Source organism: Macrobrachium nipponense, chromosome 5, assembly GCF_015104395.2.
Source record: "Macrobrachium nipponense isolate FS-2020 chromosome 5, ASM1510439v2, whole genome shotgun sequence".
NCBI classification, from domain to species: Eukaryota; Metazoa; Arthropoda; class Malacostraca; order Decapoda; family Palaemonidae; genus Macrobrachium; species Macrobrachium nipponense.
The window spans coordinates 9007260-9034086 of record NC_061107.1 but is presented as its reverse complement, the minus strand read 5'-3'; the positions used below and the strand labels follow the sequence as shown (position 1 = coordinate 9034086).

The following is a 26827-nucleotide window of genomic DNA, read 5'->3' as shown; positions in this document are numbered from 1 at the left end:
CTAACCAAGGTGGAGGTCTAATCCTCTCTCCCTTACATCATTATCTCTCGTATAGATTCAGATTATGAGCGACTGCTGACAATACCTTCTTCAAACTTCTTCACGTCATAGACAACTTACTGTGAGAGCAGGACCACTTAATCATTTTTGCTTACACATCCTGAGTGGTTGATTAAGCAGCTTACCCTAGAGCCAGGCCAGCCACTTTGTGTTAAGCGGTTGGAAAATCGGCGGAATTCAGGGAGAAAAAAAAGGTCAAAATTTCTTAGAATTTGTCAACAATTGTCAAATTGCATTAACTGACTTTATGGTGAGACTAGCTACCTGGACAGGAATATTCAATTATCTCACTGTTGTTGGGCAGCTACCTGAGTGACCTTTTGCAACTAAAAGACTGTTCTAAAATCTTTTTTTATCTTGGACAGAGTTTGTCTTATACATTTTGTCTATCTCCCCATTTGGTTTGTACAGTATGTAGATAATTTATTTTTTTACATATTGTCAAGTCTTCCTTTCCTGTTGTAGATTTCAGTTTAATTTTGAGCAGTATTCTTTAAAAAAGGTTAAAGTTGTGTCTAAGCAAGAGAAAGCCGCTTGAAAGCAAATTTTTAAAAAATTTTTGAGAGCACAGATCTACACTGTTATTAACCCTTAAACGCTGAGCCAGTATTTCCGAAAGTGTCTCCCATATGCTGGCGGCGTTCGCGAGTGAGCGCCGAAGCGGAAAAAAAGTTTTTTCAAAAAGTCACAGCACGCTTAATTTTCAAGATTAAGAGTTCATTTTTGGCTCCTTTTTTTGTCATTGCCTGAAGTTTAGTATGCAACCATCAGAAATGAAAAAAAAGATATCATTATCATATGTAAATATTGGAATATATGACAGCGCAAAAAAAAATTTCATATATAATTGTATACAAATCACGCTGTGAGCAAAACAGTTGAAGCTAATGAGTTAATTATTTTTTCGTTGTATTGTACACTAAATTGCGATGATTTTGGTATAATTGTAAAACAATCAAAGCAACACAGAGAAAATATTATCATAATATGATGCATGAATTTGTAACGCGCGGACCTAAAAAAAAGTTGTTTTCAAAAATTCACCATAAATCGAAATATTGTCCTAGGGACTTCTTGTTTGTTGCAAAATGAAGGTAATTGATTGAATATTACTAAACCGTAAGTGTTGTAGCTTACAATTGCAGTTTTCGACAATTTCGGTCGAGTTAAATTTGACCGAAGGACTAATTTTTTCTGTTTATCATTATTTATATGAAAATATTTCAAAACTGATAGAAGCTACAACCATGGGTTGTTTTTAGCTGTATTCTACATAAAATTGCGCACATTTTCATATATAAAACTTTATGTAACGGCTAATAAAAAATGGTGTAAACATTACGACAATCGGACGAAAAAATTTCTGATTTTTTCGAAAGAGTTACCGCGCTGACCTAAGGAAAAAGATTTATTCATAAATTCACCATAAATCAAAATATTGTGCTAGAGACTTCCAATTTGTTGCAAAATAAAGTTAAATGATTGAATATTACTAGAATTAATAGCTTTAGCTTACAATTGCGTTTTCTTACCATTTCGGTCGAGTTAAAGTTGACCAAAGTTTGAAATTTTGGCACTTATCGTTATTTATATGAAAATATTTCAAAATTGATGAAAGCTGCAACCGTGGGCTGTTCTTTTGTTGTATTCTACATGAAATTGCGCACATTTTCATATATAAAACTTTATGTAATGGCTAATATAAAACGGTGCAAACATTACGACAATCGGATGAAAAAATTTCTGATTTTTTCGGAAGAGTTACCGCGCGGACGTAAGGAAAAAGTTTTTTTCATAAATTCACCATAAATCGAAAATATTGGCTAGAGACTCCAATTTGTTGCAAAATAAAGGTAAATGATTGAATATTACTTAGAATGTAATAGTTTTAGCTTACAATTGCGATTAATTTTTGACCATTTCGGTCGAGTCAAAGAAGACCGAAGGGTCAAATTTTGGCACTTATCTTTATTTATATGAAAATATTTTCAAACTGAATAAAAGCTACAAACCCATGGGTTGTTTTAAGTTGTATTCTACATATAATTGTGCACAATTTCATATGTAAAACTTTGTGTATTGGCTATATAAAGCAGTGCAAACATTTACGACAATCGGACGAAAAAAGAAAAAATTTCTGGGTTATTTTTTCAAAAAAGACCGCGCGGACGTAAGGAAAATGTTTTTTTAAAAAATTCACCATAAATCCAAATATTTAGCTAGAGACTTCCAATTTGTTGCAAAATAAAGGTAAATGATTGAATTATACTCGAATGTAAGAGTTTTAGCTACAATTGTGTTTTTCGACCATTTCGGTCAAGTCAAAGTTGACCGAAGGTTGATATTTTGGCACACTATTTATATGAAAATATTTCAAAAGTGATAAAAGCTACAAGCATGGTTTGTTTTTTTATTGTATTCTACATGAAATTGCACACATTTCCATATATCAAACTCTATGTAACGGCTAATATAAAATGGTACAAAAATTATGTTAAAGTGACGAAATAATTTCCGAGATGTGTCGCTGATGCTTTTTAGTGCGAGAAGAAAGAAATTCACGCTTGCGCGCCTGGGTAACGATTGTAAACAAAATAACAGCTTGATCTGTGAATTCCCAGCATCCCTCAAGGTGCGTGATACAAAAGTTTTCGTCAAGTAGGCCTATAACTATTTTTCCACGAATTTTTAAAAAAAACATTTTTGCGTTGACGTTTCATACGTCAATTCGGCACCCAACAGACTATTTTTGTTGATGTTTAATACATCCAATCGGCGTTTAAGGGTTAAGTATCCCATCCAGCAAGTTAAAGTTACACCAAAAAGTGAGACAGTTTAAATTTGTAGCAGATCTTGTCAACAAGAATGGAACAAACATTTTTAAGCTTTATTTTTTTAGTATTGTACTAAGATTAAGATCTTCCTGATACCCTATAACCAAACATGATATGTATTTTCATTACTTTTTTAACAAACTTGAACTGCAAATCTTGTGTTGCATATGTAAAAAAACACTACTGTGTCATGTTTTTGAAATTAGTATATTCCAAAACTTCAAAGGGGTACCATAGATCAACTCTGGAGCTACAGCAGCTTTAGTATCACATACATTTTGGGGGCCGGATGTTTAAATTAACATGTACCCTTGGGATTTTAGCTCACTTTATATTTGTTTTTAAAATATTCACAGGGTGTATGAAGCATTTTCAAATAACTTTTTGTCTTTAAAGTGTTTTAACTATATACTATGTATCTGTACATATAGACAAACACTGAATTAGCCCATTTTTATTTTGAAAAATCACCAACATAAAACAAACCTTATTCTCTCATCACCAGAGAAAGAAAAAGGGGAAAAAATCAGTGCAAATTGATAAAAGGGGATACATACAGGGACATGGGGAAAAACTTGTGAATAAACGGGAAGTAATTAATAGTCTTTTCATGAAAAATCCATGGAAAGTATATAAGGAAGAGTTTGATCATTTAAATAGCAGAAGCGAGCTAGGTAGAATTCTCATGCCTGTTGTTAGTGACAGCCAAACACACAAAAATGAGGCTAGCAGTTCCACCCTATCGTATTGGTCAAAGGTGTGCATATGCACAAATATCCAGTCAGTATAGTTGATTTTTGAGTTATTCTTTTTCTTCAAGACTTCAGAAGTTGCCGGTCTAGTGACATTACTCAACACTAATTATGATTGATAGTTTTGACAGATACAGTAACTGTATAAACACTACAATCACAAAACTATCGAATTTCAGGTATTCTTTGATTTATTACACAAATTACACAAGACCCATTGTGTAAAATAATGAAATTCTTATCATAAAATTAACTAAACATGCAAGTAATATCTCATATTTTGATAGTGTAGCTGCTGTTCATCCTCAAAGGAGTTACTCTCATGGTCCCTAAAGGGGCTTCATAAGATAGACCAACCAGTTTGTAAGTATTCTCTTATAACTGGTCTTGGTAAGTATAGTGCATATTGACACTGGTAGAGTATAGGACTTCAAGACAAGAGGGCTGTTTCTCTTGTCTACAGCAGCTGCCTAGATTAAATTCCTGTTCGTAACCTGCAGATGTGGTCATTGTTATGTCAACCACACACACTGTGCCAGACCTATTAAGTCATTATTCTCTGGTCTCTGATACCTATAACATGTGACAAGATTATGTCCATTTACAAATACAGGCGGTCCCCGGGTTACGACGGGGGTTCCATTCTTGAGACGCGTCGTAAGCTGAAAATCGTCGTAAGCCGGAACATCGTCAAAAATCCTAAGAAAACCTTACTTTTAATGCTTTGGGTGCATTGAAAACTATGTAAACTACATTCTTATGGCATTTTTCATCAAAAAAACCTTCAAATATTGATTATTTTGCATTTTTGGTGTCATATTTCATCTCCCAGATGAGCGTTGTAGGCGTCGTAACCCTGGAACATGCGTTGTAACCCTGGAACATGCATCGTAACCCTGAAAATAACGTCTATTGACAAGCGTCGTAACCTCGGAACGTCGTAAGCCGACACCGTCGTAACCCGGGGACTGCCTGTACTATTGGATCACATTTTGGTCATCTTGGTCATCATGGAAGAACTAAATTCGGAAGCAAGCTAAATGCATATAGTTTTAAGTCCCAGTGGAAAGTTTTAGGTTGAAAAGTATTTTTAGTTAGTGCTTATTTCATTGAAATTGGGAACCGGTTTCCCCCACAAGGCAAGAATTAGGTTTTGTTTGGTTGTTATGGTACAGTCCTTGTTAGCTGACAGGCAATGTTTAATTATATTGAAGTATATAATACTTTTAAAACAGTGTTGCTCTTGAAGGTCAATGGTATATGATCTTTTATCTTAGTAGTTATCTTGTGCTACTTAGTAGATGTGCTAGGCTACTTCCTTTTGATTAGTAGTAGCCTAAACTGCTCATATAAGGCACGTAGAGCCGTAACTGCCTTTTGACCCACGCTCAACTTCCAAGCCTTGGTCCTTGGTGTTAAGTAAAACCAGTTGGTTGGTTGTAGTACCTTATTACCGAACTGAATAGTTTTCTGTGGTAATGTTCCCCATTTAGCTTTAATATTGGGGAAACTGTACGTATCAGATTATTTATTAAATATTTTTAATGTGCATATGTATTTCTCTCTCTCTCTCTCTCTCTCTCTCTCTCTCTCTCTCTCCTCTCTCTCTCTCTCTATTGTAGTTTTCACATGTAGTTACTATAAGCCATATACTATTATATTTTTAAGGGTAATATTGTAAGATAACTTGGAAAGAAGTTATAAGCATTTTTAGAGGGACGTGTCAAGTACTTTTTTCGTGGATTATCTAGTCATGGGTGATTGTGGTTCCTATTCCCCGCAAATTGCAGGGGTCAACTGTACCTAGTGCAGATACTAGCGTCTCAGTGGCGTGGTCGGTATGATGTTGGTGTGCCACCTCGGCTACGAGTTCGATTCTCGGGCATTCCATTGAAGTGTGAGAGATGTGTATTTCTGGTGATAGAAGTGCACTCTTGATGTGGTTGGGAAGTCATAAAGCTGTTGGTCCCGTTAAATAGCCACTGGTTCCATGCAACGTAAAAACACCATACAAACAAACAAACTAGTGCAGATACTATGGACATCATCTCTTCAGCAATACAAGTCGCTTTAGAGCTGCCTTAATAGTTACAAGTTTGTGTTGAGCTTTGTATTCTTTGTTGCCAAACTGTATAGGGATCTGGAATAAAGAATGTGGTTTATAACTTGTGGCTTAACCTGGAACCAAAAATTTAACAGAGTTGTTGGGATTGATTTTAAGGGCTTAGCCATATTGTCACCCATCAATTTCTTTTGTAAGCTCCTTTGAGGACGAACTGTGGCTATGCTATAAAAAACCAGTTTGAGACAGGGAAAACATATTTGCTGTATCCGCTTTGAGTCTTCAAACTCATCTGATGGAAAGGTATGGGATTAGGGTGAATAATTATCCTGTATAGACCTGAAAAAGAATAATGAATGAATAGGTCTGGTGCAGAATGTGTGGTTGACATAATAATGGCCGAAGTGCATTGTGCTGTCCCCACGTCTGGAGGTTGAAGAATAGGAATTGAACCTAGGTAGCCACTGTAGACAAGAGAAAGAGCCCTCTTGTTTTGAAGTCCTATCTCTATCAGTGTCAACGTGCACCCAATACTCTTATCAATGTCAATGTGCACCCTATACATACTCTTATCAGTGTCAACGATCACTATATACTGGCCAAGACCAACTAGAAGAGTATTCTTTGAAATCAGTTGGTCTATCTTATGGGTCCCCTCTAGGGACCATAACAGTAACTCCTTGGAGAGCTCACAGCAGCTACCAAAATAGTTTTTTCCTATGTCAAAACCTGTTTTTTTTTTCATTGGTCATGCTCATTTAGTGCTTGAATATTTGATGATTGAATTGCATGATCCAATTGCTAAATAGTAAAATGGAAATGCGGCATTCACAGGGACCTGTACTGTCTAAATTTTGGTGTTTACTCCTTTTGCACAAATTCTGAAAAAAGATATTTGCTGGATCTTCAAGGTTTTGACATTGGATTTCTATGTTTTACATTCTAGGTGTATGTACATATAGTTCGCTAAATAAGGAAGCTGTTATTAATAACCTAGATAATACTGAATTTTTCTTTTTAAACCTAAATATGTAAGTGTTTAGAATCTTAACTCATTGAATAGATGTAACTGTTTTAATTTACAATTATAATAATTCCCGTATGGGTCAATATTAATGACACCCGTGTATTTTGTGCTATAAGATCAGTGACTTTGTGAAGAGTTATTCTTCAAGACTTCTTTCTCACCAGTCTTGCAGAGGATTTTGGAGGTTATGTGTATAATGTACTGTTCTGCATCACATACAGGTGTTATTTCCTTCTCAGTGGTACCGCCTACATGTACCATGTATGGTACATGACAGGCAGTCATCATCGTCCTGCATTACTTTCTACCTTTTACTTTTCATCTGTTCTGTTTGGGCTCTTCTCACCTTGCTGTCCTACTTCTCTTACTAAACTTTTCATTTCTCCTTGACAAACAGATCCTTCGGGCAAATTCTTGAAGAGTCTAAAAGTAGGATTCAGTGGTAAAATTAAATTAAGACTCTCGTATGATAGTGGTGAGATTGTCATTCGTAGTCACCAGTGCATATTTTCTGTATTTCTTCATTAATTTGGTACAGTGATTTAATAATCTTGTGTTTCATATGTAAAGCCAGGTTTGCTCATTTATTAGGTAGTGTACCTTTGGATTACATACTCATCCAACAATGGAGTCTTATATTTTGATCTGTGACATGAAAATCTTTGTAACATACACCATATTCAGAGATGCGTTCCAAATTTTTATGAGAGAATTGTTTATATTTCAGAACCTGCTGTTGTGCGCAACTCAATCGTTATTCTTGTGCGACTCATCTGGGGCCCAGAAGGCCTCTCCCACATTAGGCAGCAACCAACAACTTCCTGCGGATCCTAAAATTAACCCACCATCATTCACCTTCATCCAGGGTTGGCAGTTCCTAGCCTTAGCCATTTCACTCTTTGTGCCGAAAAATAATAAGCTCTTGTGGTATCTAAAACTGCATCTACAGAGAAATGCAGATACAAAGTGAGTAATTTGGAGTATGTTTTTCAAGATCCCAAAATACTATATCAATTATAGTAATCGGTATATGTATTCTCATAATAAAGGAATAATTGTACATATGATCAGTATGAACCATTTATTTATTTACTCTATATTCTTAAGGATAATAAAAATATATTGTTTAGCTTTTGTGCAAGATAATCCATTACTTGCTTACTGTACAGCATAGATTCTTGAGAGGTACTATTTGTTCAGCCTTCCAATTTCAGTTCATTCTTAAGTTGACATGATTCATGGCAATGGTCTTTCCAGTTAAAGGGATATGGCTTTACTCTGAACACTAGTGCTCTCCAAATAAGTTCAATATGAGCCTCTTAGGTGGTTTTGTTTGTCAATATCTGTATGGCACCTTGCTCTTATTGTTGTTAGTTTTAGTAATAGCCCCCTCTTCACCTTGCATTCTTCTGGGACGTTTTTATGAACAACTCTGCATTTGCTCCTGACACACCTAGCGTTTTAATTTTATATGTATTACATTGTTCTTTCTCTCTCTCTCTCTCTCCCTGCTTGGTATACTAACAGGTCAGAAGTTGGGAAATATGCTGCATATTGTCAGCGAGCTTTAGAAAGAACCCTAGAACTTGGAGGTCGGGAAGCAAAGCCATCTCGAATGGAGGTTCTGTCTATTTTATTAAAAAATCCTTATCATCATTCATTACCTCACGCTATACCCGTCCACTTCATCAATGGAACCTACCAGGTAAGAAAGATACTGCATAAATTAGGAATTAACCTACTGGAAATATGTTATGGTGGAAATCATAATACTTATGGCACTGCTTATAAATACTAGTATGAAATAGTCAGTAATAATGTTTTATCTAAGCTTTATTATCCCCCTCTAGGTTATTGGTTTTGATGGATCCACAACTATAGATGAATTTCTTACATCTCTCAACCAAGAAATTGGGTGTCGGGATGTCCATCAATCTGGGTTTGCTCTCTTTTCCGATGATCCTATTGAAAAAGATCTGGAACACTGTCTTAATCATAATGCAAAGGTAAATTTTTCTCATTTGCAAACTGTAGTTTTCCTATTTCAAGAAAAAAGTTTTATCTAAAAGCAGAGAGATTTTAAAGTGTGTGTGTAGTTCAACTTTTACAAGGTAAAATTCCTCTATCATTTTTACTATACATTATGACACGCAGTGATAGCTGGCACTTTATTAGAGGATATACAGTAGTACTGTATAATATTACTGGTCAAGTTTGTGTTATGGTATATATTCTAGCATTAAAAATATGTACTGTACATTGGTATCATAAGGTATACAAATGTATTGTGGTTACAAATTCAAAAATTTATTTACTATATGTGTTAAATCTGGAAAGATACAGTGGAATCCACAAAAACACAATCAAAGGACTCTCTAACACTGTGTAAAACTGATTCATCTGGAGTTTACTCTCTTCATTGCTCTGCACTGATAATTACTTGCCAAAGATGAATGTGCTAGAGTAACTTTGAAAGCTTCTTGTCTCAATAATTCATCAAATGGCTACAGTACATATATTTTGCCAGTTGTTCTATAAATATGTTCTTAGATTTTATTTTGATTTTATGTGAAGCTACCAATAAATAAGCTCAATTTAATTCTTACATGTTTCTCCTTGTCTTCACATCATTGTTATACCTTAGTATTTATGTCCGTCACAGCTGTCATGAACAAACTTTGATTCACATTTTGTCAGTCACACCATTAATGCTGTCTCCTTAATTCATCACCATCAGTAAAATCATATTGAGATTCTTTGACGAGTCAGGCTACCCACTAGTTTTAACGTCTTCTAAATGTAAATTATTTCACATTTTAATGTTATCAGTGTCTTAAATCTCTCTTTTATACCATATAAGCTGGGAGTGAGTTTCTCATTAAATCATATTATGTAGGAGCATTGCCTTTAAAAAAAAAGAAAAAAAAAAGTGCTCTTGGTAACACAATTTTCTTTGAATTTGCAGCTCTGTGATGTTATTTCCAAGTGGGAAACTGCTCTTAGAGAAAAGGGCTCTGGTAAATTTGAAAATACCAAAGTCATCCGATTACTTTATAAGTAAGTATTGTTAACGTTATGTAAAATTAGGGCTTTCCCATTTATTATTATATGATAGCTTAGCTTTTCATTATTTTTTAGTATTTCATAGCACTCTTCAGATACAGTATTATAAACATTTTGTCTATCATAAATTTTCAATATCTTAATCACACAGGCAAAACAAGTGTCATTGATTGTGTATTGTTTTAATTACTTAGAGAGATGGAATGCTTATTGATGTATATTATAAGCTCTATGAATTGCAATACTAATGTAAAATAAAAATAAAAAGGCAGTACACAGTAGGCTGATAGTTTTTCTCTTCACACAGGTCTCGTCTGTACTGCAGGGCATTGTGTAAATATGAAACCGATAGAGAAAAGTTGTTACTATGTTATCAGGTGAATCAACAGATCCAGCAGGGTAAATTCCCTATCACCAAAGAACTGGCACTAGAACTGGCGACCCTCATGGCTCAGGTATAGTAGCATTGCTTTAACCTTCCCTTCCCTCTCTCATTTTAAGTCTTATTGTGCAAGAGTAGGACCTAATCATGCTTAGGCGAGAGGAAGAGCAAGTAAAATTATAGGGAGTGAAAACTTCAAGAGTGTAACCATAAAGGATGGAAGATATTAGGAGTTGGGAACTAGAGCAGTTTAGAAGCTTCTTAGGCTTGAATTTAGAAGGAAAAAATGGTCGCCCAACTTGAGCGTTCATGGAAATGATGTTGGTGACACTGTAAATCTGGTGGATGTTAGGTTTTTCATAATGCAAGGATTGGCCTGATCTTGCTAACCAACTCAGCATTCTTAGAATAGTAGTCAGTGTTAGATTCAGGTATATTAAGGACAGTAAATAAAAAAGCAATATAGGTTTGAGATATTATGAATAGCATATAAATATTAATTTGAAGAAAGTAGTTAATGTACAGGGTTCAGCTTACTGCTGCCGATATCATGAATAGAAGGTTACAATAGTTTGGGGAAATAAAGCAGAAGTCATTTCCAAAGCTGGTCAGTAGAGGAAAAAGAAAATAACCACACTGTGCAATTTGAGTACGTACTGTATTTTTAATTTCTAAGAGAGTAAATGAGGGAAAACATGGCTTGATAGGCGTTAGAAAACAACTTGGGAGTAGGAAGGACTTTCCTCATTGTATAATGGCTAAAATAGAACTTGCAGAAAATGAAAAAGGAAGTATCTGTGCAGTGGAAAGAGAGTTTGGAGAAGAGGCAGTGGTAGTCATTGATCAGAAGAGTTGTCTTTGATTCAGTCTTATCAGGAGGTAGACTAGTTAAAGTAAAATTGCCAGCATAAAGCATTAATAATGGAGGTACATAAATACTGTATATAGAAGTTAATTTAGTGTTATCTGACACATAATTGTATAGAAGTTAATTTGATGTGCATAATTATATAGATGTTGATTCGGTGATCTTGTGTACACAAGTATTTAGAAGTTATAATTATATGATGCATGTATCATAAGGTACCTAAAAGTATTAAGAATTACATATACATACTAGTATAGTAGCAGAATATGTAAAAACTTAAAAGAAAATACAGCTTTTACATTTTATTCCTCAATTTCAGATTGATATGGGAGAAGTCAACAGTGAGAGATCAAGAGGTTCAGGATCATCTGGACCTTCAGCAGCTCATATTCAACAAGCATTCACAAAGTTCTATCCTGCAAGATATAGGGAAGATCTCAATGAGGAAGAGCAGAAGTAAGATACCTTAGCAATCGGTATTCTTTTCACAGATTAGCATTTTTTTAACAGTTTAGGGCTATACTGTACATACAAGATTATATGCATAAATTAACATGATTCTTCAAATAAAGCCTGAAACTTGTGGGATTTCCGTTGGGGGGTTCTTTAATGGCAATTTTGGTTCTCTCCTCTTGACTGTGATGGACAAATTGTCCTTCTTATTATCAGTGGGTGTCTGGGTATTTTTGAAATCATTACTTTGGCAAAGACATCTTAAATAGTTCAGGCACGCATGTAAGTCTGTTGCCTTATTAAAAATCTAAGCGACATAGCCATTTGCCTCTTTTTAAGACTCGAGGACATCGGCAAGCAGAGGCAGATGGCTTAGAATAGTATAATAATAATGGAGGAGCTTCCAGCAAGCTCTCCAAATAGCTTAAGTAATGCCTACATTGGACCGCATGAGGTGCAGTGACGGCACTACCCCCAACAGGGTTTTTTTATATTGATATCTATATTAATAGATATCACATTATAACATCACTATCAGTTTCTTTAGATTTATAAGAGGATAAAAGAGGAAAAATATGAAAATTTTCAGCCTGCCTCTTCCGAATTAGTAACTAGGTATCCACAAAGGTTCTTATGGGTTTTACATTTCGTAAGTCCCCCTTGTATGGGCGCATATTTTGTATATTCATATCAAACTACCTGACAGTTTACTTTGTCAACCAACATATTAAACTAGTGTGCTAAATGTTGGTGTGACAGAACAAAAGCAAATTTAAATACCAAGAAGTGAGATGTGCAAAAGAAAAAGATCAACAGTTTTGAAAGAATTTATTGTAGCACAAAAATACATTTTTAAAATGCACTATACGTAAAATACATTCATGTATACATATAGATATATATATATAATAATAAAACTGTCATACTTTCAGATCTCTCTTGGATAGCTTGCAAGAAAAGTGGGTAGGTCTTCGAGGAAGAACACAGAGTGATTGCGTGAGAATTTACCTGACTTGTACTCGAAAGTGGCCGTACTTCGGTGCAACGCTGTTTCCTGCAGCCACTCCCACAACAGATGGTCCTCCAACCCCTGTGTGGGTTGCTGTCAGTGAAGATGCTATAACCCTTCTCGATCATGCAAGCATGGCATCTGTCGGCAGGTAAGAATCAATGAGAATTTTCTAACGCTGTGATTGTAATATTTCTTGTTTATGGTAATGTTTTTTCTTTATGGTTTCTTTACTTAGTATACTTATCTCCCATTTATTTATGTATAATTTTGTTTGTGGAACTGGTAACTTTAAAATCAGTAGTGTTTTTTCAAATTTTAATTTGGTTTTTATTAACATAGGTAATTATTGGGAAGCTCTTAATTTTGTCTTTATCTTAACTTAATTATCATGTTCTTCCTTGATACAATAAATTTCCTTGAATTTTCTCATGCTAAAAATTTTGTTATGTAATTGGTATTTCTATTTTTGCCACTAGGTATGCCTATGGATCTGTTGTGACATTTGGTGGCTGTCAAGAGGACTTCATGCTAGTCGTGCATACAATGGAGGATGATGGTACGCAGCATCCCCCAGGCACTCACAAACTCCTCCTCTGCATGAACAAACCAAAGGTATGACGCCCTGAACTTTATACACAACGCCCTTTGGGTGCTCGCGCGAGGGCAGTAACCTCTGCATACCAATGCTAGCTTTTTCTCTGGTATATTTAGAAAGTATTTATATCAGAAAAGTGGATAGCAGGATCCATTTCACCGGGCGACACAGGTCTCCCCAGAAATAGATTTTTCCTTTGTCAAAATCCCTTAAATAGCCCTTCATACAATGAGTTTTGAGCTTTCTAACAGCATAGATGTAAAAGGAATTCTTAATTAGGTTAAACTGTGGGAGACATTGTTGTATGTGTACACAAAGTTAAAACCATTCAATATATATGCCACTACCTATTGGCAGATGGTCATGCAAACCATGCAGAACTAAATAGTGAGACTGGCACAGGTGAAAGGTGTTGGACCATGAGTTTGGTAACCCATTTATGGGCTATTACCAACCCCCAAAATAACCTTTTATTTGGCATTTGATCATCTTTCTTCTATCCATGGTTGTGTTTTTAAAGCTTTCTTGAAAGACATCCTTGGGTTCATTAATTACGTAAGGTCATTTCATCTAGAGCTCATTTTGAACTTAAGCTGATATTAAAAAGTTTTAGATGTATCTAATACATACTTTATTACAGTTTGACCAAGTTAGCACTCAAGAGAGAGATACAATCTTCAAGTATTGCTCTTCCTCAGGCTAAGCAAGATATTTACTGTATATCTTTGGTCGTCATAAAGGGAGCATTGGTATTATTCATCTTTGAAAATGGTTTGCTGCACAATTTTACAAAACCTGTTATCCACCTCAGGCAGAGAATAATCACTTATTCCTATTGTGTGACCTGCCAAAGGTAGAAACTTGTAAAATCACAACTTCTCAACTGTGTGCTTCAAGATCACCCCTCCTTGCTTCCTAAACGTGGAACCTCTAGGACTTGCAGCTGTAATTCATAAATTCGTCTGGCTACATATTGATGAATAGGATCTTTGTTGCCACTTATCAACGTATCCCAAAGAATTTATGAATAACAGCTTGCATACCTTAGAGGTTCCATGTTTAGGAAGCAAGGAGGGGTGATCTTGAAGCATACTGCTGAGAAGTAGTGATTTTTCAAGTTTCTACCTATGTCAGGTCACACTATAGGAATGATAGGAGGTATGAGAAAGTGGTGTTAAGGCTGAAAGCATATTCTCTGTACCAGCTTGCTAGCTCATCATTAATTCATTCATGGGGTTAGTGAACCAATTGGCCAACTATATGTCTGAGATAGCTAACGCAGCTCAGGCCCCTACAAGCCCCAGTTGCTCCACAGCTCATGCCCCTTCAAACCCAAATTGTACATTTGAATGTACGTCAGATCAGGACGGAGCATTTCGCCGAGTGAAGACTGCCCTGGCTAGCCCACCAGTCCTTGCTTCCTTTGATCCAGCCCTCCCAGTTATATTACAGACTGACGCTTCTCAACTCAACAGAGGATATACCCTCCTAAATGACCACAGTAGAGGAAGAGTCTGCTGTGGCTCTCATTTCCTTACAACACAGAGATGCGCCATGCCACAATATGGAGTAGGAGATGTTAGCCGTAACCTGAGCTATGTCCAAATGCAAATTGGATATGATAGGCCTCCAACATTTTACACTGATGGCAGACCATCATCCAGACCCAATTCTCAACCATTACACTTTAGATGCGGTCAAGAATCCCAATTTGCAAAGTATTGAGGAGAAAATGCCACCATATCTGTTCACAGCCATGTGGTATGCTGGCAAGCAGCTCGGCATATCTGATGCCCTGTCACCCAGCTCACACCACAATGAAACTAAACTGGCTGGTTTGAATCATGGCCATACATCAGGAATCATTACCACTAATGCAGCAGCCCAAGAGGACAATGTCTTAATCCAGGGCACCAACAGGATTATTCAAGATCTTCATGCTTCAGCAAGGGAGGACCTGGCATATATCAAGTCTTCGATACGGTATGCAATCAGGATGTCTTAAAAGTGCTACAACTTAAATAATTTGTTACTCCCATTCTGGAAACTACAGGATAGCTTGTCAGTTTACATGAACTCTTACTTTATGAAGCAAGGATTATGTAGTTCCTGCCGACCTTCACCACCACACATTGTCACAACTCCATGACAGTCACAGAGGAGAAGCCACAAAGCAATGGGCACGACAGGACTATTTACTGGCGAGGAATCGGCTCTGACATCGTAAGTTTCTTCATCCTGTAGCTAGTAAGTCTTTCTCTGGTGTGGCAACTGAGGTATGAGAAATGGTGTCAAGGCTGAAAGCACATTCTCTGTTCCAGCAATCTGATAATCCCCACAGGCAAGAGTTAAGCAAGAAAGCTGAAGAGGTGGCATGGAGCACCTCTCCCAGTGTTGCTTATCATAAATTCCTTATCCTTTCCAGATAAGTCCAGACAAACTCAGACATGAAAACCCAAAGCCCTATCTGCAACTAAAGAAAAATATACAATCTTCATGTGTTGGCTCTTCCTCAGGTTGGGAAAGATATATCTTCAGTCCACTGCCAAAAGGAAGCATAGGTATTCATCTTGGAAATGGTTTGCTGCACTAGTTTATTCAGTGGCCGAGAAGGAAGACAGATTTTGCAATTTCCTGCATCATTCCTATTGTGTGACCTGGTAACTGTAGAAACTGTAAAAATAACACAATTTCTCAGTGGTGTGCTTCAAGATCACCCCTCCTGGCTTCTAAACATGAAACGTCTATGACTTGCAGCTGTAATTCATAAATTCTTCTGGCCACATTGATTAATGGGATCTTGTTTCCACTCATCAATGTAACCAGAAGAATTTACGAATTACAGTTGCATGCTGTAGGAGTTGCTTCCATGTTTAGAAAGCAAGGAGGGGTGGTATTAAGTACACAGATGAGAAGTTAAGGTGATTTTACCAGTTTCTAGTTGCCAGGTCACACAATAGGAATGATATAAGATATTGCAAAATGTGTCTTTCATCTCAGCCACTGAATAAACTTGTGCAGCAAACAATTTTCAAGCTGAGTACCCATGCTTCCTTTTGGCATTGGACCGAAGCTATATCATGCCCAGCCTGAGGAAGAGCCAACACCTGAAGATTGTATCTTTCTCTCTTGTTGCAGATAGGGCTTTGGGTTTTCATGTCTAAAGAGTTATGTCTGGACTTATCTGGGAAGGATAAGGAATTTATGATAAGCAACGCAGGGAGAGGTGCTCCATGCCATCTCTTCAGCTTTCTTGATTAACTCCTGCCTGTGGGGATTATCAGATTGCTGGTACAGAGAATGTGCTGTCAGCCTTGACATCACTTTCTCAAACCTCAGTTGCCACAGCAGAGAAAAACTTACTAGCCACAGGATGAAGAGACTTGTGATGTCAGAGTCAATTTCTGGCCAGTAAATAATCTTGATGTGCCCATTGCTCTGTGGCTTCTCTGTGACTATCGTGGAGTCATGATAGTGTGTGGTGGTGAAGGGCAGCAGGAAGTACATAACCCTTGCTCCATGAAGTAAGATTGATTGTTTGTTTGTTTGTTTGTATGGTGTTTTTACGTTGCATGGAACCAGCGGTTATTCAGCAACGGGACCAACGGCTTTACGTGACTTCCAAACCATGTCGAGAGTGAACTTTTATCACCAGAAATACACATCTCTCAGTCCTGTGACCTGTGTTGATAGTATCTTGTAGAAAAGAGTTGGTGTCGAGGGCTACGAGTTTCTCAGTTGGTTTTTCATCCTTCACTCCCATGAGGATATCATCTTCATCTGGGTTTGCTCACAAACTGAAGAACTACTAGGACAGATGTCTTCTTCCTTTGCATTGTTCTTAAGTCTTTATCATAAGTCGAGAAACTGTTTGCAGGTGAACAGCTCCCTACAGCGCAGGTTCTCGTTATGAAAACTGTGTTCTTGAAGGGCATCTAAGACTTTGCTGTCTTTAATCCAGTGTCTGGGGTTATGTCTAGGGTGTGGTTGAAGATCCTTTTGGTCTCCAAATTAAGATGTATCCTCATCTGGATCAATTGTTTCTCTTTGGGTTATTTGGGCAGATCCACCATGACAGAGTAATCATCCCATCAATGTTCCCATTCCCAGAAAATTTGAACTGGAATGATTGCTCTCTGTGGAGGGGTACTGATGGGGTCACTGCAGCCTCTGGTGGCTAAGTTGATGCTGCGATATCAGAGGCTGCCTATATGGGGTGGATGGTATTTGCAGAAAGGCGCTGTAGCGGTCTGCTTTCTGTTGCCTGCAAATTTTGTCCTCTCTCAGTCGTTGGTACCTTAATTCTTCATCTTTCCTCTTCTTTTTGTCTCCCTTTCCTCCTCATCTGATCCTGGCATGATCCTCGATCCGTGATTTTTCCAGGAATTGTGCGAGCAAATGGAAATCAGCTGATTAGGGTATTATCGTCTGGGAGTGGAGAGTGGGATGTAGTTACATTTGTCCTGAGAAAGTGTAAAGTCCTTTGTGAATAATGTTTGGTTTACCCTGTGGCCGGATCACAAGCTAGAAAAAAAGCAGGCAAAACCCTCCCCACATTAACCTAATCACTCCAGCTGCCAAACCCACCCTCTTTCACACTTTCCTTTTAACACTACAGAATACAAGCAGGACAATTGACCTACAACTACACAAAACATAAAACAAAAAAACTCTCAAAACACATGTGCTTACCAATCAATCCAGTTACTCCGGGCTATCCTGTGCTGTCCGCTGGTTGAGGTCACTGGGACACCAACAACAACAAAGAACCACGACAACACAACCCAACACTACAACATCAAGGACTACAACTCAACAACACAACAACCAAGGACAACAAAAACACAACAATAATCAAGGAACACAACCACAACTCAACAACACAGCAACCAACCAAGGAACATAACCACAACCTAACAACACAACATCCAACCGAGGAACACAACCTCACATATAACAACAAAGTAAAAACACTAACTTAACACCACCAAATAAAACACAAAACTCAATCAACTTCCAATGCCTTCAATAGACTCCTCTAACACTACTACCTATCACAGGCTCTCACCAAAGACTGACTGAAAAACTTACTCAAAACACAGAACTCTTAACAATCAACAGCACCAGCAGACAGCTCAGAACCTACCAACAACCAATTCAGTCATTAACTATCCATACAGCAATTTCTCTCTCTCTCTCTCTCTCTCTCTTTTTCTCAAATGGAACTCCATAACTCCTCCATAACCCCTACTCAGGCTTAAAACAGAATCAACAGAAATGTACAAGATCGGTATTTTAAATGCTTGAAATACTGCATTAGTTGGCTCCTTAGCACCCACTTACTATGCAATTATGATACACTGTACATACCAGCAAATAAAGTCCATTGTGGAGAAAGAGAAGCAGGTAATTGTTGGTGTATGGCCTTCTGTAAGTTTTTTGTGTTCACTTAAGTCTCCTGTATACTCGCTTGCTTCTTGTAACTTCTTCCTGTAATACCTTACTGCGCCATGTTGGCTGGGATGAGATGTGAAATAAGCTCATCTGGAATGTAGGTTCTTAATTAGGTAAGGTTACAGTGCAACAAGAACAATGCGTGTGAGCTTCCAAACTCAAGAGAAGGGAAGCGGTGTACTGCTAGACATTGGATTTGAATGTGTTCGGTTGACACTTGGATGTCAGCATATATTTGAGACAAGAATGCAGCTGCTACTCATCAATACACAATGCTGTAGTACACATGGGAGACGAGAATGTATTATACAATGACAAATACATGTTACATATAGATTATAATATTTACAGATCCCACCTACTGAAAACCATATGATCAAAACCTGATAACTACTTGACTAACATACTCCATGCTGGATGAAAAATTGGTCCAAAAAAATTGGGTTAGGTTAGAGACTCCATCAAGAAGCCACAATCAAAAGTAGGGGAGATGAAAGAGGAGAATGCTGACAAGCCTAAGGAAAGAGGCTTAGTGGCATTTCTCAGTATTGTTCCTGTTTTGACTACTCCATCTCTTCTACATGGAACAGGACATTTCTGGCCGAGCTTTTACAGATACCCAGGAGTGGCAGCAGACATGGCAGATGATGACTTATGGCACAGGACATTTCTGGCTGAGCTTTTGCAGATACCCAGAAGTGGCAGCAAACATGGCAGATGATGACTTAATGTGGCATAGCTACATCAAGGATGGCAGCAGGAACAGACAGTAGCAGAACAGGGTTAACAGTAGTTGAAGCCGACTAAATCAAAAAAGCAGCAAGAAGGGCTCGGTCCTTGCTTTTGGAAGGATAGCTTCAGTCTGACACAACAGGACATGGTGCTGTGGTACAGATGAGCTGCTCAACGAGCAAACGGGGATGCTTGCCACATCAGTGCACAGAGGATACAGCAAGAGACCTTCCCCATACTTTGCACCAAGGGAAGATAGACAACACACTGACAGAGCAGATAGTCACAGCACCAGCAGGTACAGAAGAAAAAGTACTCTAAGAGTAAAGGTGTTACCTTCCAAGAATACCAAAGACAATTTCTTGTGCTCCTCTTCTTGGAGGTATACTTCAGCTACTAAGTGAAGCCATCCTTTCCCTTTGTATGTACTTTATTTCAAAGGTATCTTGAAACAATCCCAGTTCCTGCAAATTGTATAAAATTTATCAGTCATTATCATAGGCCACATTAATCTATCACATTCACACCAGTGCCTAGAACACCTTATATCAGACTTGAAAACTGATACAGGCTTTTGCATTGACTGACATGCTTCAAATGATGGAAGTAAACACTAAAAAAATATCACCAAAGCCCCGGCAACTAGTGAGTCTAGTCCTGCAGGGCAGAGCCGTGAACTCAGCAGTGCTCAAAAATATTTAAGCGGCAGTGACTTCAAACTCCCTCCCATGTAGGTGCCTTGTTAACAACTTTCAATGATCAAATTAGTTTTATTCATAATATAAGAGTGAGTTTGTTTTAGTTGCCCACAATATATATATGTACATGTATATCTGTTGTGTGTCAAAATAATGCAGTCTGTATTGATTGACATTTCCACCTACCTACATTTACTTGTTGGTCAACTTGTAAATATAGATTGCTAGGAGTGGTCAGTCAATATTAATCACATCGATTTGAGACAAATCAGATATTTGGATATATTTTGCATTCAGGTAGTTAGGTACTAATTTTATATAGAAATTTTAACAAATTGGTACTATTGACACAACCAGCCTACAGCCTGCATTGCATCACACACTTAAGACGTACAGTCTGTATAAAGATATAGTCCAATTTTACAATAGTATACAAATTGAGATTTCACATAGCACAAAAAAGGTAATAGCCAGAGTGTGGGCCACTGGGTTACCCAGATATTCTACCCATATTCTAGTAGCAGCATTGTCGAGAACCCACAGCAGATAGTTTGATGTGGGCAGTGTGTTTTATAAGGAATATGTAAAGGAGAATTTGTATCTGAAGAAACAAGTTTTAACATTTCAGGTATGTCATTAAATGATTATTATGTACACTTACTTGGATTTCGTTTTCAGATTCTTGAGCTGACATTACTTATTGCGGACTACATGAACGCCTTGGGTCGACCTGTACCAAGTACTCCACAGACTGGTACTCTGACCCGCCATGGTTCCAGAAGGTCAGCAAGGTCACATCTCACCTCAGTACCTGGACAACCAGATTTGTTAAAAATGACAACAGAAGTTGATAACAAGTTACAGCGCTTAGACGCTAAACGCCGAGCACAGGCTGACTCCTCAGCTGTATGACCCGCACTAAATACTAGGTCATCCTGAGTTAGGTTCATGCTCGGCCCAACTGCCACGCTGTGATAACATGTTGGATGTAAAGCTCATTTTGAAAATCTTATGTGAAGATAACACAATGATATTGGAATTGAAAGTGGTTCAACTTTGTCATTAAGCTGAAAATGCTTTTTCATGGGTAAAATAAACATGATATAGTAAATATTATTTAAAGACTTGAAAGGTTGTGTATCTCGCACAAAAAAAGAAGTCAATAACCTTACCCTTTGTGGCCGAGCATGAGCTTTGTTTACTAATTTCCAATTGAAATGCTAATCTCTGATAAGTTTGGGGATTATTGTTGTGTAGCCTTAACCCCCTCCCCCTTTGAAAATACCCTGTTTTGGGTGACAATGGAATGAGTGGCTGACCAAGAAATTTACAAGACATATGAAGAACGATATAGAATTTACCGAGTCCTCTATTCAGGCACGTGCCTTATGTTGCACTTGAGAATTAATTATAAATTGATTTGTAAATTCATAATCATATTGTAGAAAGTGCAAAATTACAGCTGTGACTGTTCAATTACATGACATAATTGACAATGATATATTTTTATTTCACTACTACATTAGTATAAGTAACATACTACGTATATAGGTCTTTACACTGGAAAATACTAGTTGAAGTTTACATAAGAGTCATCATATTGTCAGACTATATTAGGATATCTTGTGAATTATATAAATATATATATAAATTTATATTTGCAGTATGTTTAGTATCGATAGCTTTTTTATGCATACTTTATTTATATTTTTTACAAGTTCTTTTTTAAAATTCGTATCCCGAGGCTGAGAATAAACAGTCGTAGATTGTCTAGTGGAATTAACCGTTGTTAAAACAACCTAAATAACCTAAATACAGTCTTTAATTTGTCGAAGTCTGCTTTTATGTATTTTTTGTATTCAGAACTATTAGAAAATAGAGAGGGGGTTATATATATAAACACATTTAATGATATCTGCACAAATGATAATTTTTGCAACGAAGCTTTTTATTGAAAACTAGCTTTCATCCAAGCTACAGCAATGAAGAACACTGTACTTTACTGAGCTGTATATTCAGTGCTTTTTTGTTTTGGCACTGTTGTAATGCTACGAGCAGACTTTTATTGAAGCCATATGTTTTTCATTGAAGCCATGTGTTTTTAAACTAATGATTTAAGGTGCCATAAGTACTAGTCAGAAGTGTGAATGAAGTCTTATACAATAAACACCATATTTCATAAGTGTCTGCCTTCCAGGATGTATGTTAAGTTAGTATGAAATTCATACTGTGTAAATAGGCATACTATGTGGTAACCACATAATATATAGCACGTGCGTCACATTTATTAAATTCTGTTTACTGACAAAACTTGCAGAGTTATTTCCGAGTAGTACCGACTGCAGGAGAGGACCTGCTCCTACACGGAACCATTTGAGTCATGTCACATGTAAGACTGACTGGAGAAAATGTTCATGTGGCATTTTAATTTAGATTATACATTTTAGCCTTTGTACATAAGCTTTTCTTTTGTATTTGCCTTTTTGTGAGTTTTTTATAACATGCCCCTTGTGGTGTTGTGAGTGAAATAGGGATTGTTCCTGCTACGCCTTATAGTATTGCTTCAGAGTGCGTTTATAAACTGGAAAAATTTCATACATATTTATTAAAAGAAAAATATTTTCAGAAAATCAGCAGGAATTTTGTTGTTTCCTAGTAAGCTCAGTCACAACTGGTGCCTATCACATGATAAAGCTGCAAGTCATTGGTACTCAAAACTATATTCGATCACAAACTGTTTAGAATTAGTTTGGTCTATGTCAAACCAAAGAAATTATTTACAAGAGGTTGGCAAACTATGCAGTTTGCGTATGTCTTTGCCACTTCACAGCTTTACCTTCAGAAGGGTTAAACTCTGTTTATACAATACGTATTATGATCTTTTAAGAAAAGAAACTGGCTAGATTTATAAATTCCATTTCTTGTTTTCTAAATATCCTTTCATTTTGTTTCTCGTTTTCTAAATATCCTTTCATGCAAAGACTCAAATTCATAATATGTATACAAAATTGTCAGACTTAATAGTATATGTATATGTAAAATAAGGCCACAATTGAATGGACAATCCGCTCGATTTTAGCAAACCAAGAAATTTAGTGCCACAGTAATGTCTCAGTGAAGGTGTGTGAGACTTTGAGGGGCTGAAACATAAGTTTCAGAATATTCCAGACTACCTTTTGAGAGGGAAGCATTTGAATCCAGGTAATCTTTGTGAACACCAAAATCTACCAAGGTAGCTCATAGCTGAACTGACTCGAGATATAAGTTCCATTTACAGGAAATATTAGACTTTGCCCCATGCTTTTACTTGGGCAACAGAAGCAGGACAAAAATACAACCCAGCAGTAGTTGTTGGTAAAATTTAGTCCTTTTCCTTTCTCCTGAGGAGAAGGATCATGGATCTCCCTTGGATGCTGACTTACATAATGTGCCAAAAAACATTTTTTCATGAGCAAAGACACACTTGCCAATAACTGCCTGAGCAAAATTTCAACATGACCAAAGCACTGTTGTGTGAAATATTAAGTTACTAAAAACCTGAATAAACTAACCCTCTTGAATCTGCAGCTCAGTAGTTATCTGTATATAAGCAACTGAAAGCCAAAAAACTCATACAGAACACAAATCAATGAGGGATATCAAGACACTGACCTCGGGAAAAAGGTTTGCGAGCTTAACAAGTGGATCAGTAGTTATGTAGGCATTAGCAATATACTCATCATTCAGAATAAAGTCCAATGTCCTGTAGGAGTGGGACCCTCCAGGCCATCATCTAGAATTTGTGGCATGTCTTCAGGTGATAAATCTAGATTCAAATTTGTTCTCAAAGGAGATGAGACATTGTTCTGGAAAAAAAAAAAGAAAACCATTTTCTATCATTAAAATCAAGGCTGACCAGCAGTTAATCCCTGTTCAATACTGTGAATAATTTAGTTGGGTATACAGAAATTATTAAAACAGTGTACATAGAGTCTAATAAATTTTAGATGTTGACATTTTTGTATATTTTAAGTCTGCAAAAACACTTATTTTCACTAATATTAATTGTCTTAAATAGATTTGTGATAAACTTCACAGAACAGGAATGCCTTTACAGCTGTGCATTTATATATTAGTTAATTAGCCATGTGAACTAGATGACTTTCAAATTTGACTGAAGTTTTTTTATTTCTTAAGAGGTGTGCATAAATTGCAAAGCAAACTACGTTAACAGTTAAACCTATTACGTATATATTTTCAGTATGACGAGAATCAGATATTTGTAGCCGAGTTGAGTTTTCCACTTGGTGACATTAAAAGCATCACAAAAATTAGCAATGATTCAAAATATTTTTATTGTGTCCCTTAGAATTTTGAAAGCATAACTATGAAAAATACAAAATGTATAAAAGCTTATACTCAAAATCAGTGTATAATAATATACTTTTTAACTTCTGTATGCTAAATACTGTTGATAAAAGATGATAGCCTTCAGATTATGTAGAATTAATTTGCATACAGAAATAACCTTCATTTTTCAATAACAAACAAGTTCCCTGTACAGTTTTGCACTAAATGAACTAGATAAGATTTTGTCACCTCTTTTCCCCTCTTTACGACAAAATATCTTGAAACTTACAAACCAGATGCAAAAAAAGGTTGGGTGGTTTACATCAAATATGTAAAGTAAATAACCCAACACAAAAGACCAAGAAATTGTCCACACTTTACATTTAAATGGAAATGTTAAACTTACTAACTCATATGGAACAATATGTTAAATTTCCAATCCCAAATTTGCATAAATGTCATTGATCCCTACTATCTAAATCATATATACGTACATCCATATTTTTGTAACAAAACATGAAAAACTGTAATATACAAGAAGCCAAGAAGGAAAATACAAATGTATGCGATTCGTTTTGAGAAACAATTAGCCATTGCCATACATTTCTCTGGTTGTAATACAGCAAACTTCTAAGTAGTAGCAAGGCACGATGCATGTATCATAAAAGCAATTACGTAGTGTTGTTTATATTTTATTATTGTAAAATTATCATACTTTGGAAGATTACTTTAAAAGTCAAATGAAACTAATGTTGGCTGTTATTTGGAAATGAAAAATATTTGTTCATTATAATGCCACTTAATTCAAATTTCCTTAGGCCTGTACACTGTACACTGATTATAAGTTTGAATCGAAAATAATAGGGGTTTAGCATAATAAGCTTGATAGAAAATACAATTATATATAGAAATCCAAGAAAATCCATTGTATTATGAATAAAAGAAATTAAAGTATCTTACATTTTTATAAAGTTCAACTTTACGTGTGACGCTGCAAGGCTATGCTACAAGCTCTTACTTGCTGGTCTCCTCATCGTCCATCTGATTGGCGAATGTATCTCTGGTTGCAAAACAAAGTCAAATGAAAGTTTTGGCATTTGTGGCAGGGCAGTTTCATATCTGCCTTGTAAGCAGTACTTTGCACATTGCAGCCATGGAAGTTGACAGTCTTTCAGCCTGACCTGACAAGAAATAAGCAAAAATCCATCAGTGTGCGAGATGTAAAAAATTGTTTTAGAAATTATTAAAGTACTGGTATTAAAATATATCACAAATCAAATGTTGATTGTGTGTATATTTTGAATCTTTTATGGAGTTTAAAAAGATAAGATTGTAGCTGTAAAAAAAATATTCATGTAAATGCAGTTTGCTCTTTCCAAAAATGGAAAACTGTAATTTCAGGTGCTCTTATGTTTGTGGGTTATTAGAGCACATATGTAATGATACTTTGACAGGAACACACTGTTGACCATCATTCAGTCTTATTTCTTCGTTACGAATTCAATCTCTCGCTACCCGATTGTGCCATTCTTGGAAGTGATAAAGAATTTAAATTGACATATTGTATCATTCTTATTGGCAATTATAAACCTTTTGATTTCCTCAAGGGTACCAGAAAGTTGTGCTATTTATTTTAGCAGAAGTCTCTTCATTAATCTACTTAAATCTTTCTCAATTATAATTTTGATAAAACTCTGTTCATGTGATTATTTTGTCCAAGTGATGCTTGTAAGTGTGGGTGTTTTTATAAATGTAACTATGTAATTAACTATAGCATTTAGGAAAATAAAGAAATGAATTAATTTTTTTTCATTTAATCCTCAAATATTTTATCGGCCATGTCTGTACTTGCCTGTAAAATGTATTTTGAGGAGTACAGTACGTATATTTAATTATAACCAAAACCGACCTTATACTTTGTACCAATGCTTGTTTCAAAAATAAAAAGCATTTATTAAATACAGTACCATCACCATCTAAGAGACTCGGGCAACCCTGTGTAAGATCACACAGTCTAGGCTAATGGTCAATTTTGGAAACTTTGGAAGGGGATTTTATAATTCATTGTCACTTTTAACAATGGGTGATGTAAAGAGTCTCTTGAAATTCTACTGCTCATGCCTTGCCTATGCTTTATCTTTCATAACTCTCCACTCATCTCTTTCCACCTTTCTCAGTTGCTCTAGGTCTTCCAACCATTGCACTATCAGTTATGCAAAACCTTTCGAATTGGTGAAATGCAATCAAATTTAAATGAAAATATGGTCATTTAGAGGTATTATGTACGATATTTTGCCGCGATATAACTAACTGGTAACCTTGCATAATAGTAAACGCCGCCGACGACAGGGCGAGCCTAGCAAAATGTGCTTGTGGCTGCAAGATTCAACTTTTTGTCGAGAGATTTGCCCGTATGGCGCGTCGAAACGACCAATATATGCAAGAGTACCTAAAAATTACTTTTACACTTGGAAAACGAATACTATACCCATTTAAAACAGTTGCC

The 26827-nt window shown here is 36.4% G+C and overlaps 1 protein-coding gene across 14 annotated transcripts in view; it reads left to right on the top strand.

The window, feature by feature from the left end:
• The window catches only part of LOC135215194 (uncharacterized protein CG43867-like), a 575055-nt gene extending 548932 nt beyond the window's left edge, over nt 1-26123 (top strand). For all 14 annotated transcript variants that reach the window (XM_064249685.1, XM_064249677.1, XM_064249686.1 and 11 more), the window contains 9 exons: nt 7463-7701; nt 8263-8440; nt 8586-8741; nt 9701-9792; nt 10106-10253; nt 11368-11504; nt 12434-12661; nt 12990-13125; nt 20671-26123. In XM_064249685.1, coding sequence (XP_064105755.1) covers nt 7463-7701; nt 8263-8440; nt 8586-8741; nt 9701-9792; nt 10106-10253; nt 11368-11504; nt 12434-12661; nt 12990-13125; nt 20671-20904 — 1548 coding nt within the window. In that variant the 3' untranslated portion in view covers nt 20905-26123. The remainder of the gene's footprint in view (nt 1-7462; nt 7702-8262; nt 8441-8585; nt 8742-9700; nt 9793-10105; nt 10254-11367; nt 11505-12433; nt 12662-12989; nt 13126-20670) is intronic.
• The last annotated feature ends 704 nt before the right edge of the window (nt 26124-26827 follow it).